Genomic DNA, 13,955 nt, shown 5'->3' with positions numbered 1-13,955 from the left:
TTTTTCCCCTCTCTCTTTAGAGGAGCATCCCTTAAATCCTCCGTTCTCCCCCTCCTGCCCTAACAGCAGGGAAATTTGGGGTGGAAGAGGCATGACGTGGCAGCCAGCACTGGGAATAAAGACATCCGAGAGTCTCTGCACACAAAAAAAAAAAAAGTGATAGTTTAACCTTTTTTTTTTTTTTTTCTGGAAAATGGTTATGTAAGAAGGGGTACCCCAAATGCATGTGAGCTCAGTCTGGCGGCCGCTGTCACCCTACAGACGTCACCCCACCAAGGCTGTATCAAAAACCAAGAGTTTAATGCGCTCGAGTGACCACTGGCAACAAGAAATTGGCTCAAACTGGATTCCAGCAGACCAACCGGGCAGGTCCCGGCGGCAGCCGAGGGGTCAGGCAGAGCCCAGCGAGTCCCGGGAGGCTTTTCCCATCAAATCCACTCCAGGCTTCGCTTCTGTGCAAGGGGGAGAAGGAAAAGGAGGAACTTATTAACGGAGTGATCACGAACCGGGATCTTGAGCTTTCTCTGCCAGCGTGTGACTAGCCCGAGAGCCAGTGGTGCTAGTCCCGTGGTTGCCATGCCGACGAGGATGCTAAATACAGCTCAATCTGGTTTGAGCTTTTTTTGGTTGGTTTTTTTTGTTTGTTTTTTTGGTTTTTTTTTTTTTTTTTTTTATAAAAAACCACGGCCCTCGGACTGGAGCCAGGGCCAGGAAAGGAGCCCAGGCATCCTGGCTCCTGCCCTGCCAGTCGGGAATTCCTGCGAGGCCACATCCTTGGCATCAGCCCCCCTTCTCCCCCCGCCTGGATTTTAAGCTCCCCACCCCACTCCCAGCAGGCTGGGCTGCTCTCTCTGCATCGTCGTCGTCCCCCCCCCCCCAGCGCCCCCCAGTTTGCCCAGAGCTTGGATTTAAGCCGCTCACTCTCCGTTTTCCGTTCCTATAGCAACTCCTGCCCACGCGTGGGCTCGCAGTAGCATCACATGCCGGCTGCCAGAACCCATCCCCGGCTGCAAACGGAGCCGGTGGCCCTCCCGGCGACCCCTGTCAGCCCCCCCAAACACCTGAAGATCTCGGCAAAGGGTTTAGGGCCACGGTGGAGAGATCCAGCCTCACCCCCTGGGTGGGATGTGGCTGTGGAGGAGCCAAGAGGAGAGCGAAGAAGTCTTCTCGACCAAAAAACAGAAGAAAAAAAGCCTACCTGGAGCCCCGCCGTTGGAGAGGGGAGCGCTGCCGTCGGCCTCGGGAGAGCAAGCGTGGTGTTTGGGCTTGGTGGTCTCCAGCCCGGCCAGTAGCGTCATGAAGTCGACGACGGTGTCGATGTCTTCCTTGTTGGCGGTGGCTTCCCTCAAGGCGCTCACGGCGTTGAGGCGGCCGAAGGAGGTCAGCTCGGAGATGTTGGCCCGGAGGAAGAGGAGGATGACGTTGAGGTCGTTGACGGGGCAGGTGAGCATCTTGCGGCTGAGGAGGTCAAAGGCGGGCAGCATCTCGTAGACGGAGAGCAGCCCCTTGTCCCACTGGCAGAGCTGCAAGGCGTTGTAGATGACGACGGGCATGAGGAGGACGTAGACGCCGCCGACCGAGAGGCTGATGAGCTGGAAGACGGAGAAGAAGACCAGCTTGCAGGGGATGAGCGGGGGGACGTGGGGCTCCTCCTGGAGCAGCCCCGTTTTGATGGAGCAGCTGAACTCATCTTGGAAGAAGATGTTGAGATGGAGGAAGACCAGGTAGAGGCAGGTGGCAGCCAAGAACAAGAGCAGCAGCAGGTTCCTCAGGATGTAGATGAACACCAGGGAGTGGGCGTGCTGCTTGCAGGTGAGGTAGCGCTCCAGCAACGGGAACTCAAAATACCTCTCCCGGCGAGCCCTGGGGGCAGAGGGGACACAGCAGGGACTTAGAGCCGCCTCCCTAAACCGAGTCGCTTCACCCAAGTCCATCCTGAAGATGGCAACAGCCACGCCACACGGAGGGACCTGGGAGGGACGGGGTGACCAGTTGAAGCTGCCCAGCGGCCTCACCTCTCGTATTCCTCCCAGAATCGCTCCGGCTCGGCGCTGGCCTGCTGGACCTTCCTCATGTGCTGCACCAGGCGCACGGAGCGGTTGTAGGATTTGTCCAGCTCATCGATGATGAAGAGGAGGTCCGAGTGGAGGGCGGGGGCGGCTGCGTAACGCCACAGCAGGTAGGGCAGGTACATGAGCACCGCCACCACCAGCAGCGAGTAGGGGAAGACCTGGGGAAAGGAGAAGAGCCAGCGGTGAGCGGTGGGGAGTTGCTTCACCTCTGCTACGCACCCAGGTGGGACCTGAGGGCACCCAGACGCCAGCTTGACCCATACCTTGAGAGCCCAGAGGGACTTGGTGACGGCGTGTCCCTCGGTGTCGAAGCCATGGTGGAGGAGGGAGTCCCAGCAAGCCGTGTCGACGTAGGCAGACTGCTTCCCCGTGAAGTTGGTGGGAGAGAAGCAGCTGATCTGCGAGCCTAGGGCGAGGAGGAGGAGGAGGAGGAACCTCAGCCACAGAGGTCCGTCGAGCACGAGCGAGCGCCCCACAGCCAGGCACCGACACGTTACAGGAGGGCGACTGCATCTAAGGTGCCACTTTGAATTAAAAAGGCTTTTTTCACAGTCTTTTTGTAGCTGTCCTTCCCCACCGCCACATTTTTTCCAGCGAGGACTTTTCCACCGCTTCCCAAACGCAACCCCTTTTAGCACGGCTGTGGGTACACGGCGGGGGAGGGGGCGGTAATTAGAGACCGGCCAGAAACCGGAGTCAAACCAAATCCCCAGGGGCAGCAGTGGGACGTCCTCGGCCGAGGCCAGATTTAGCCTGAGGTTACAACGCACCATCAATGCGACCCTCTGTGCTGCCCTCGCAAACCCCAGTGGGACGTATCCCCTGTGCCGCACTGCCGGTGCCCTCCTCCTCCTCGGAAACAACCCTGCGGCACCCAAAGGTGCTGGGGGAAAACAGCTCAGGCAGGGCATCGATTCACCGAGGGCCCTGGGGTTTAGCACAGCTGTTCCCGGGCTTTCCCAGCGACCAACAGTCCATTAAAACCAATCAATAAATCGTTTGTGGTTCCTAAAAAAGGATTTCCAGGCTGCCCCACCTCGGACCGCGACCATGAGGGTTTTGCAGCGATAGCCGAACCGCCGCCGGCAATCGCCCGTGACCCGAAGATCCCCGTTGCAAAAGCCGCAACTCACCAGCAGAGAATTCCCGGGCGAAAGCCAGCGAGACGAGGAAGAGGGGCAGCCCCACGGTGACGAACTTCAGCAGGCGATCGCTCGGCAGCTCCAACCGCAGGCCTTTGGCTCGGGAACCGCCGGGATCCGGGAGGAGAGCATCGGAGAGCATGTACTCGGCGGCCGTGTGCGAGAGGGACATTTTTCTATCGAGGAAGAGGAGACGACGGCGACTGCTGCTGCTGCCTGGAGGCTCTGGTGTCGTCTGAGGTGTGACCAGTTCGAGGAGCGACTTTGTAGGGCTGAAGGCATCGCTTGCCAAGCGCTCCGTACCAGGCGGCTGGAAATGACAGCTTAGACGGTGCGTTAAATCGACTGGTAATTACAGGGGGAAGCCTTTTTGCAAATAGCACGCCCCAAAATAGAAAAAAAAAAAATAAAACAACAAACCAGCAGCTGCGGCACCGGGCTGGGAAGGCAACGTTCCTCCCCAGCCACAGCCGCTCCCCGGCTCCTCGTGGTTTTACGTCCCTCTGTCATAAGCAGATGTATTTTTGGTGGCGCGTTCGAGGGGCGTGAGGCTCCCCGGCTATTTTCGCCTCCTGCTGGGAGGCAGGGGGCTGGGCATTACCCGACCGAAAAGCCCCAGCCAGGTACACGGTGGCCCCGTGGGTTACAAAGAGCCCTTTCCTGCACTCAAACCAGTTGGAGGGGGCTGGAGAAAGTCCTGCTGCCAGCCCCGAGCTTTTGGGGACAGGTTAAAGTGAAACCAAACAGTGGCTGTGATTTTATGGCAGAACATCAGCTGCAGTTCTCCATTTTTTTTAGTCTCTCCCCTCGCCTCACTCTTGGGGCACAGGGGAAGGAACCTGGCTCCAAGGCAAGGTCCCAGGGGAGAGGGATCCCAATAACGGGATCCGGACTAAGTGACAGGGAAATTGGAAGGGGCAGTGGGATGAAGTTTCTCCTGGCAGCACAGTCGCTCCCCAAAAACCCACGCCGACACTGCTGGCAGCGCAGAGCGGAGGGAGTCCCGGAGCTGTTCGGCCAAGCCGAACGGAGGAACTCCCCGCACAGTCTCTTGACGCAGCAAAAAAAAAAAAAAAAAAAAAACCCACGGCCGCTGCCAAATCGCACTTTCGATGAATTTTCAAATGATGGGAGTCTCCAAATTTGAGCGCAGAGTGCCAGGATCCAAGGGAAGAGACTGCTGAACCGCTCTAGCGGGGCGAGCGACAGCCCTCAAACCGGGAGGGACTGCACCCAGGCGCGCTCAAACCTGCCCAGGGCCCGAGATCCACCTGGCCTGAGCACAGAGAGACACCAACCCTTCACCTCGGCAGGAACGGGATCTTTTATTGCTCAGAAACAAGTTCAAAACACGGATCGGGCAAAGCCCAGTTCCTACCCAGCCTCATTTGTCCGAACAAGAGGCTTTTCAGCACGCCCAGCCACTTTTCTGCACCGAAATCAGGGCAAGAAGCACACGCAGGTACCTGGTTTGAAGCCAGCAACACCGGCACCAACACAAGTGGCATCACCGTGGGCTCCGAGGCGGACGCCGCTGCAGAGCGGCCGGACCCACCTCTGCCACGTGCTGGAGATGCGGAAATAAGGCAGTCCCGCCTCATTAGTTGGTAGTGACATCCAGCTCCAGCTTTTTCAGAGTCTTTTGGAAGAAGAGGGGCGGCTTGCAGACGAGCTCTATCCGTTCGCCCAGGGGTAGGGAGAGCCGGTAGGCGTGGAGGTGGAGGGGGAGGTGGCGAGCCTTGCTCTGCTGCAGCTTCAGCCTCTTCAAGGTGATTTCAGGAAGCTTCTGCAGCGAGGACAAAAAAAGTCCCTTCCACAACTGCATCTCTTCAGCTGGGCCTTGAAAACCCCGGCCCAGGGGCAGCTGGGGGACACAAAGGGGCCACCCAGCCCTGGAACTGCCCCCCGCCCCCGATGCAGGACCTGCCTTACCTGGGGTGCCAGCTTGCTCCAGTGGGAATATTTGTGATCCCCCAGGATGGGACACCCCAACCCGTAGGCCAGGTGAACCCGGAGCTGGTGCTTCACCCCTGAGGAGGGGAAGAGAAAGAGGAGAAATGTGACAACCAGCCACGCCAGGCCTCGGCTTCCACCCACCACCCTCGGCACCAGATAATCCCATGCCAAAATCACCGGCAGCCAGAGAGCAGCCTGGCAGCAAAACCATCACCCCGGGGTGGCTTATTCCCAGAGCCTCCGCCCAAAAAAAGGATTTCAGTCGTGGCTAACGACGCGTTCCCACTTGCCGTGCTGCTCCCGGCTGCCGAGCCCCAAAGAAAGCGGACCCAACGGTTGACACAACCCCGGGGCCACCCGGCCAGACCTCACCTGTGATGGGCTGGAGCTCCAGCAGAGAGCAAGCGGAGGAGCTAGCCAGAAGGCGGTACCGCGTCACGGCGCTTTCAGCATTGCGGTTCTTGCGGATTTTCACCACCTTCCCATCCTCTGGAGACAGACGGTAGTTGGGGGCCAGCGTCATCTGAACGGCGGCGAGAGGGTGAGCCCGCGGGAAGGCAGGAAGCGGGGTGCCAGGGAGCGCGAGGCCAGAACATTGGCCCAGAGGACATCACGCTCACCTTGTAGTGCGACTGGTGGCTCCGCACCTCCTTCTCCACAATGGGAATCTCCACGATGCCTTCGGCGGGGTCTGGGTCCCCCAGGCTAATTGCCCTGGGGAGGGAAACCAGGGGCTGCCGGGCATCGCTCCAGCGGGAAGGGAACCCTCCCCTCATCCCCTCTCCCCGTGACCCAGCTCCCTCCCCCCTCCCCAAAAAAAAAAACCTTATTGGAGGAAAAGCAAACACCCACCTCTTCCACAAAGCCCCACACCCCGGTGACTGTCCCTTCACCCCTTCTTCAAACTCTATGAGCCCTTCAAAGCTGCTTCTCCACCCAAACCTTTCCTACCAGTAGGTCTTCTCCACCTGGCGAGTTTTAAAGAGAAGCCGGATCTTCTCTGCCACCTCCTTGTTCCGCGCCAGCACCATCACGCCAGTGGTCTCTTTGTCCAGCCGGTGACAGAGGTGGAGGGGTTCAGCTTTCATGTTCTCCAACATCTTGGCCAAAATCGGCAGCACGTCAGTGATACAATTCTTGATCCCGGGGCCGCCTGCATAACGCAAATCAGAAGGGTCGTTCACCTCCCTCAAATTACCCCCTAAATGTGAGATGAAGGCTGTGATCTAAAGGTGACAAACTCCCAGCATGCCTCCCTGGGAAGGAAAACCTCAGCACAGAGAGAACAGACACATCATCTACCTGGATTTGGGCAAAGCACACGACGCTGTCCCGCACAACATCCTGGTCTCTAAATTGGAGAGACATGGATTTGACCAATGGATCACTCAGTGGATGGGGAACTGGCTGGATGGCCACACTCAAAGAGTTGTGGTCCATGGCTCGATGTCCAAGTGGTAACCAGTGAGGAGTGGTGTTCCTCAGGGGTCGGTACTGGAACCCGGGCTGTTTAACATCTTTTTTGGCAACACGGACAGTGTGACTCTGCATATTCGGCAAGTTTGCCAATGACACCAAGCTGTGTCGTTGACACACTGGAGGGATGGGATGCTATCCAGAGGGACTGGATGCTATCCAGAGGGACCTGAACAGGCTGGAGAAATGGGCTCACGTGAACCTCATGAAATTCAACCAGGCCAAGTGCATGGTCCTACATCTGGGTGGGGGCAATCCCAAGCACAAATCCAGGCTGGGCAGAGAATGGGTGGAGAGCAGCCCTGAAGAGAAGGACTTGGGGGTGATGGTGGATGAGCTCAACATGAGGCGGCAATGTGCGCTGGCAGCCCAGAAAGCCACCAGCAACCTGGGCTGCATCCCCTGCAGCGTGGCCAGCAGGGCGAGGGAGGGGATTCTGCCCCTCTGCTGAGCTCTGGGGAGACCCCCCCGCAGTGCTGCCTCCAGCTCAGGGGGTCCCACCAGCAGAAGGACACGGAGCTGTCGGAGCGGGGCCAGAGGAGGCCCCGGAGATGCCGGGAGGGCTGGAGCCCCTCTGCTGGGAGGACAGGCTGGGAGAGGTGGGGGGGTCAGCCTGGAGAAGAGAAGGCTCCGGGGAGACCTCAGAGCCCCTTCCAGTGCCTAAAGGGGCTCCAGGAGAGCTGGGGATGGACTCTGGATCAGGGAGGGGAGCCGTGGGATGAGGGGGAACGGTTTTACGCTGAAAGAGGGGACGTTTGGATGAGATATTGGGAGGAAATTGTCGAGTGTGAGGGTGGTGAGACATTGGAAGAGGTTGCCCCGAGAAGCTGTGGCTGCCCCATCCCTGGAGGTGTTCAAGGCCAGGTTGGACGGGGCTGGGAGCAACCTGGGCTGGGGGGAGGTGGCCCTGCCCGGGGCAGGGGGGTGGGAACGAGATGATCTTTGATGTCCTTTTCAACACTAGTCATTCTACAATCCCCCATCAGCGCCATGGAGTCATTTCCCCTCTCTCCAGCACGGCCGGCTTTTCCTCACCGTGCACGGGAAGGCCGTAGGGTTTGTTGATCACTACGATCTCCTCGTTCTGGTACACGGTTCCCTGCTTGAGCACTTTGGCCAGGACGTTGGGGTGAACCCGCTGCAGCTGCTTGCTCAGCATGGCCAGTTCCCGCACCCGCCTCCGCGCTGGGTCGGCGGGGGCCTGTGGGGAGAACAAAACGCCGCCGCTGGAGGACGATCGGCTCTTTGCTCGGGCCGGCGGCAGAGCCCAGACCGAGCAGGGCGAAGGCCTCCATGTGTGCTCCCCGGCGGCGCGGTGCACGCCGGGAAGGGGGAGCGCCGCGGTGCACGCCGGGAGCTGTAGTCCCCTCCCTCAGGGCCCTCCCGGGCCCCGCCACGGCCTCCCCGCAAACGTTCTCACCTCTCGCTTCTCCTCCTCGCTCCTCCGCGCCCGCAGCCGCTCCGCCAGCCCCTCGGCCCGCAGCGGCTCCGCCGCCGCCCGCCGGCCGCCACCGCAGACGCCGCGCACCGCCCGGGGAAGGCCCGCGGCGCACCACCGCCACCACCACCCGCCGCCGCTCGCCGCCGCCATTTTCCTCTCTCCGTCCCCTCTTTTCCCTTCTTGGCCAATAGCGGCGGCGCGGAGGCGGTGCTTCAGCCCGCCCGCCCAATGGGAAGGGGGGAGGCCAGCCGAGCGACAGCCGCGCTGCCCAATGGCAGCGGCGCGAAGGGCGGGGCCGCCCGGCGGTTTAAACGGCGGCGACGGTTAGCGACCGGTAACGGTCGCGGCGGCAGGACGGGAGCAGCCGGGCTCTGTCAGGTACCGGAAGGGAACGTATGAACCCTGTCAGGTACCGGGGGGCCCTGTCAGGTACCGGGGAGGCGCGTGGGCCTCGCGGGGAGGCCTCGCAGCTGGGTGGGCCCCCGCTGCCTCAGCCCAGTATACCCCAGTACCCCCCAGTACAGCCTCAGCAGCTCCCTCACAGCGAGGTGAGCAGCTCTGAGGGGGGCCCAGGCATCCCCTCACCCCTTCCCAGACCGGGGACGCAGCAGCGCTCCACACCATTTCTTGAAATTTATAAAAATAGCACTAGAAAACTGCATTATCTTTTTTTTTTCCAATTACAAAAAAAAAATAAAAAATAATAAGCAAAGCGGCCAGCTGCCCTTCTGCCGCTGAGGTGACCCGTCACCATCACTCGACGTCTACGCAGACCCTCTTGGGAGGCTGCTCGGCGGCACCGCCGCTCCCCGGGGCATGGCGGCGGTGGCCCCCCTTGGTTTCGGGGGGCCGTTCGTCCCCGTCCTCCCCCAGCTCCAGGCCCTGGGGGGGTTCGATGCGGCCCCTCCGCACAAAGTGACGGATGCGGGCCTCCAGCCCCTCGCACTTGGGGCGAGCCAGTAAAGGCTTGTAGGTACGGGCTTGGACGCCTTCCACGAAGCCGCTGAGCTGGCGGCAGAGCGGAGGCTTCGTATCTCCCCAGCGGACAGTCGTGCCGTTCTCCGGGCCTGCGACAGAATTGGAAAAAATATAGCGGTTTGAACAATCTGTTGAGTTACCCCCTTTCTTTCGTGGTTTTTTTTTTTTTTTTTAAAGCTGGTTACCCCCGTCCCCCAGGTATTGCCACAAAACCATCCCTTACTTTCTGCGGTAACCACGGGAGCAGCATCTAAACCTCGTAACATGTTACGCAGCACTTGAGTTTTGACTGCGTGGTTGGCCCAGAGCTGCTGCAGGTGGGTAACGTTGAACTCCTGCACATCTCGGTCGTAGAGCCACTGGAGGTTTTCAAACTCGCAGTCGTACAGGACGAGGGGAAACTCCACTGCCATGCTAGGGAAAAAGAGAAGGCGTTACCTGTCGCCGCCTGGAGGGATGCTGTGACAAAAAAGGCTCCCGCAACAGCGCATCAGCCTGTCCTTTCTGCCCACGACAACCCTGTCTTTTCCAAATCTCCTTTTTTTTCTGCTAAAAAGTGAATTAGTTTTAACCAAATACCAAGGACTGAAGCCATCAAAAGCTTGTCCAAGAGCAAGAAAACCAGGATCCTTTGGGATACCTCCCAGAGAGGCAGCTTGCTTCCGTATTGTGAGAGACTGCTTCGCAAGCTGGCAGAGAAGTGGTTTGCCGGCAGCGCTTTGCACGCAGCCGGCGCTTAGCGAAGCAGCCCGGGAGGTCTTCCCCGAGCTCTCTGTACCTGTACTGCGGTTTTCGGGGGTTCTTCTCCACATCCAGCAGCTCATCGATGATCTCCGGCCTCTCCATCTTCTGCCCGATGAGGAAGAGGATGGCCATCATGCAGCGAACTTGGTGATACAGGAACGCCTGACCCGTCACTTCAAACTGGCACAGACGGAAGGGATCCTGCAGCCCACTTTCTCCTCCTCTCTCCACCCACGTCACTCCGGCGCTGAGGATCGTTCTCTGGAAGTTGACCACCCCGTTGGCGACGTCCATTTTACACAAGTTACGGAAATCGTGGGTCCCCACGTACCTCTGGGCCGCGGCGTGCATGAGGGCCACATCCAGGTGGGCGCAGGGGAAGAAGTAGCGATAGGTCCTCTTGAGGCAGCTGAACCGGGCGCTGAAATCGGGCTCCACGGGAGCCCAGGCCAGCACCCGGATGTCGGGTGGGAGCACCCTGTTCAGAATATGGGTGTAGCGGAGCTCCTCCTCCCCCTCGCTCTTGCCTTCCCTGTCACCCTGGTGGCCATTTAGCTTCTTCCCCTCCGACAGGTTCGAGCGGAGATCTAGGGAAATCACCTGCAAAATGAGGGAAGCCAGGATTAGATGGCAGATGGGCGTATTCGGCGTGTCAAGCCAAGTCTTCCTACACCGCTGTGAAATAAATTCAGGATCTCCTACAGATGAAGGTGTCTTAAATCAGGCGATCTCACCACTCCTTCCTGCGGGTAGAGCCGCAAGTGCCTCTGCGAAGGTTCCTACCAGATGCTACGGATTCCTTTAATAAAACAGAGAAAGTTGCAGACTGCCTACGTAGCGTGATCTCAAAACAGCTTCAACTTTAGTCACTGTTTTTAGGATCTAATGTGCTGCTTTTTTTTTTTTTTTTTTTTTTTTTTTTCTCTTTTATTTTTGCTGGAGGTGATGACTTGACCGCCTGGCTGGCTGGGACACCTGATTAATTAACGCCGCAGATGCCTGCGTGCTTTACACGATGCAAGAAAAAGCAGCCCGGGCCCTTATAACCGCGCGGCTCATCTTGTGAAGGAGAGCAGACCGCTCATCCGAGCCAAAACCACCCCGGCGAGGCAAAAGCGAAGCCAGCTCCGCTTCCTGAGCCGGCAGGGAAGGAGAGACCGGCCCGAGAGCGAAGCCATCGCGGCGTGGGAAGGGCTGTGCTTTCCCCGATGGCTCCGTGCCCACCCAGCCGGCCGGCTCGCTCCCCTCTCTCCAGCTCCCACTCCCACGCTCCCTTCCGCTAGCTGCAGCTCCCCTCGGACCCTTCTGTGCAGGAATTCAGCTGCCTGACTCCGCGGGAAGCTATCCAATTCCTGGATTTATTTTTTGGCTTTTTTTTTTTTTTTTTTGTGGGGTTAGTGAGTTAAATCAGCTGACAGGGCTCTGCCCAGGAAGGGGCATCTCCCCTTTTTCTTGGCAGCGCTGAGCTACTGGGGAAGCTGTGGCCTAGAATGCATTACATCCTCTCAAAACAGCCCCCTGGGAAAAAAAAAAGGGAGCACTAATATGGAAAAAAAGGGAGCACTAATATGGAAAAAAAGGGAGCACTAATATGGAAAAAAAGGGAGCACTAATATGGAAAAAAAAAGGAACACTAATATGGAAAAAAGCTAGCACTAATCAACACTTTGAAGGTCCAAACCCATCATTTTGCATGCAGGAAGCCATGGCCAGGCTCGCTTTTAGATTTAAAAGGCTTTTAAAAAAACGAAGCCAACCTGCGCTGTCACTGCAGGACGTTAAACCCACCGGATCTCCATCCCACAGAGGAGCCCCAAGATCCGGGAAAGCCTCAGGGGGGGATCCTGACCTGTCCAAAGGCGCTGACTCCTTTGTCTGTCCGCCCGCAGCGGTGGTAGTTGGAGGTCTGTCTGTCGTCTACCAGCCGCGTCTTCTTCAGGCCTCAAACAGCTTCTCCTCGATGGTGTTGCTGGTGTTCTCCTGGCTGGCAAACCCCTGGTAGCCCCAGCCCAGGTAGGCGATCTTCAACGCCACGTGCCTGCGGCCGTAAGCGCCGAAATCGAAAGGCCTTTGTTGGCGTTTCTTGGTTTTCCCAGGGGCCGGAGGAGCCTCTCTTTTCCCAGCGCCCTCCTTCTCCTCTCGGAGCTTCTCTTGCAGTCGCTTCACCTCCTCTTCCAGCTCCTGCACCCTCCTCAGGAGTCGCTCTTGCTCGGTAACCGCGCTCCCCTCGGCCATAGCCGCTCTCTCGGAACCTTAATTAGTCGCTCGGGGTCTGCGGAGAAAGAAGGAAATTGGGGTTTTGCATTTTTCTATGGCTTTTCTTACACCGAGAGGCTTGCTCTGTAGAATAATTATTATCTGCGGAGTAATTCTTTATTTTTATAACCCTTTGGCGTTCCTAGCAGAGCACGGGAAGGGCGAAGGAGGCTTAGCTCGGACAGCTTCATCTTACTCAAGGCTCTTTTTTTCGGCACTTTTTTAATCACTCTTCCCTCCACCACCGCTGCGGCACCATGAGATTTGCTCCGTCAGCCCAGGCGCGGTGGCAGCACGTTCCCGGCTAGCCTTTTGCTATCCGTGCCGGAGCCGTCACGGAGCCCTTTCCATTTTCGCACCGCGCTCAGCCAGCATCAACACTTCAGACAGCCCGTTAACGGCTGCCATTCATCTCGCCGCACCATCTGCTCCAACATTTTCCTTAACGGCACGCTTAAAACTTGCATTTTTCCAACCCTTAAAAGATATCCCAAACCTTAAAACTTACATTTTTCCAACCCTGAAAGAGATCCCAAACCCGCGTAGGGAGCGGAAACCGTGTCCGCATCCCTTTTTGCTGCAGATCTTGAGGTTTGAGCAGATTCCAACAGCCTTTGGGCTTTGAAAGCCAACGTGGACAGAAGCGCCTACGGGCGCTGCGCTGAGCCTTCTCCTCCTCTGCGGAAGTAAAACACCCTCTCCCTATAAATCAGGACCGGATACCGTGATTTTAAAAGATGTACAAGGGGAAAAATCATTACGCACCTCTAGTGTTTGCCCATCATCCCGTTAATACTTTCTAGATGACGTAATTCATTTTAGCATGGTTTTCAAGCAGGAATTTAGGGGTTGCCTCGCAGGGGGCGTTTCCGTTTGCCGTAGGGACGGAGCCTTCTGCCGGCGGCAGGAGGTTTAGCACTCCCAGCTCCCCCCCCCCTCCCCCCCCCATCTGATTAACCGCAACCTAAATCGACACCCCCTCAGCCCCACAAGATGAGAGTCTTTATGGCTTTAACCAGCTCCAATGTGCTGCAAAAAATTAACTGTGGTGGGGTTTGTTTTGTGGTTTGGTTTTTTTTTTTTGTTTTTTTTGTTGGTTTTTTTTTCCAGGATTCGCCCAGTTTGGCGGCAATCATGGAGGAGGCGATGGGAGTGGAGGACGAGGAGGAGCTGGTGGCCCTGAGCCGGCTGTACGCCCAGGAAGGAGACAACCAGGAGCGTGCCCATCCCTACGCTGAAGCCTCCCTGGCTTTGGAGGTGCAGCCAACCCCCCCTCCGTTTTCCGGGGACCGGAGGGGACCCAGGCGGTTGGTAATGAAAAGGAAGGTGCTGAGGCGCAGACCCGACGGAGGGGTAGAGGTCTCGGACGAGTCGGTCATCAGCGAGTCGGAGAACGAGGCCGAACTTCGGAGCCTGAGGCAGAAACTGCTTCAGCTAAGGACCGATCCGGAAGACAGCATCTCGAGGGGGAAATCGAGACGAGCAGCAGCTCCCTCGATGAATCCTCCCCTCGCCGGTGGCCCCGTGGGGACAGTCCTCCCTTTCTCCTTGAGGATTTCGGGAGCCGGAGCTCTGCCGCTTCTCAGTACACCACTGCGGGGGGACAACCCAAATCCTTCATTCCCCCCCAGTTTGAGCCGCTGGGCCGTAACCGGGGCAAAACTGACCGAGTGGCTAAATATTTTGAATACAAACGAGAATGGGAGAAATTCCGAATCCCGGGAGAGGATCAACGGCAAGAACTGCGCTGGGTTATCCGGGAGCAGATGCTCTGCCGGCCCGAACTCCCCAACAAACCGCAACACCTCTACGTCCCCAACGCTTACGCCGTGCCCACCGAAAAGAAACGAGCTGCCCTGCGCTGGGAGGTGCGCTGGGACCTGGCCAAGG

The 13,955-nt window shown here is 58.1% G+C and overlaps 4 protein-coding genes across 4 annotated transcripts; 1 reads left to right on the top strand and 3 right to left on the bottom strand.

The window, feature by feature from the left end:
• Positions 1-281: 281 nt before the first annotated feature.
• LOC309685689 (pannexin-3-like) lies at positions 282-3,518 on the bottom strand. Its single transcript, XM_082501421.1, has 5 exons — positions 3,206-3,518; positions 2,336-2,478; positions 2,016-2,230; positions 1,199-1,863; positions 282-452 (listed from the first exon to the last, which is right to left on the bottom strand). The coding sequence occupies exons 1-5, from the start codon at positions 3,384-3,386 to the stop codon at positions 391-393; spliced, it is 1,266 nt and encodes a 421-aa protein (XP_082357547.1). The 5' UTR covers positions 3,387-3,518; the 3' UTR covers positions 282-390.
• Positions 3,519-4,339: 821 nt separating this feature from the next.
• LOC309685685 (pseudouridylate synthase RPUSD4, mitochondrial-like) lies at positions 4,340-8,237 on the bottom strand (the record flags this gene model as incomplete). Its single annotated transcript, XM_082501416.1, has 7 exons — positions 4,340-5,000; positions 5,147-5,244; positions 5,543-5,693; positions 5,791-5,884; positions 6,122-6,323; positions 7,682-7,847; positions 8,067-8,237. The coding sequence occupies 7 exons, from the start codon at positions 8,235-8,237 to the stop codon at positions 4,815-4,817; spliced, it is 1,068 nt and encodes a 355-aa protein (XP_082357542.1). The 3' UTR covers positions 4,340-4,814.
• A 161-nt stretch (positions 8,238-8,398) lies between these two features.
• LOC309685687 (centriolar and ciliogenesis-associated protein HYLS1-like) lies at positions 8,399-13,948 on the top strand (the record flags this gene model as incomplete). The annotated part of the gene is given in 3 exon segments (XM_082501418.1): positions 8,399-8,465; positions 13,176-13,524; positions 13,527-13,948. Coding segments are annotated over 2 exon segments (747 nt in total), but the record flags the coding sequence as incomplete, so codon positions are not given.
• On the bottom strand, positions 8,745-12,807 carry LOC309685686 (tRNA pseudouridine(38/39) synthase-like). Its single transcript, XM_082501417.1, is given in 6 exon segments — positions 8,745-9,154; positions 9,289-9,479; positions 9,844-10,409; positions 11,659-11,750; positions 11,753-12,081; positions 12,574-12,807. Coding segments are annotated over 5 exon segments (1,455 nt in total). The 5' UTR covers positions 12,045-12,081; positions 12,574-12,807; the 3' UTR covers positions 8,745-8,840.
• Positions 13,949-13,955: the final 7 nt, after the last annotated feature.

Source organism: Vanellus vanellus, assembly GCF_965231255.1.
Source record: "Vanellus vanellus genome assembly, contig: HAP1_SCAFFOLD_987, whole genome shotgun sequence".
Classification (NCBI taxonomy): domain Eukaryota; kingdom Metazoa; phylum Chordata; class Aves; order Charadriiformes; family Charadriidae; genus Vanellus; species Vanellus vanellus.
Note: the sequence above shows the minus strand (reverse complement) of the source record. Positions and strands in the feature narration are given on the sequence as shown.

Bases quoted from the DNA above. Each gene is read 5' to 3' on its own strand.
- LOC309685689 (XM_082501421.1), bottom strand. From the start codon at position 3,386: ATGTCCCTCTCGCACACGGCCGCCGAGTACATGCTCTCCGATGCTCTC. The intron at 2,479-3,205 runs GTGAGTTGCGGC...TCCTCGCCCTAG, and splicing joins CGCCCGGGAATTCTCTGCTG to GCTCGCAGATCAGCTGCTTC. The intron at 1,864-2,015 runs GTGAGGCCGCTG...CTCTGCCCCCAG, and splicing joins TTCTGGGAGGAATACGAGAG to GGCTCGCCGGGAGAGGTATT.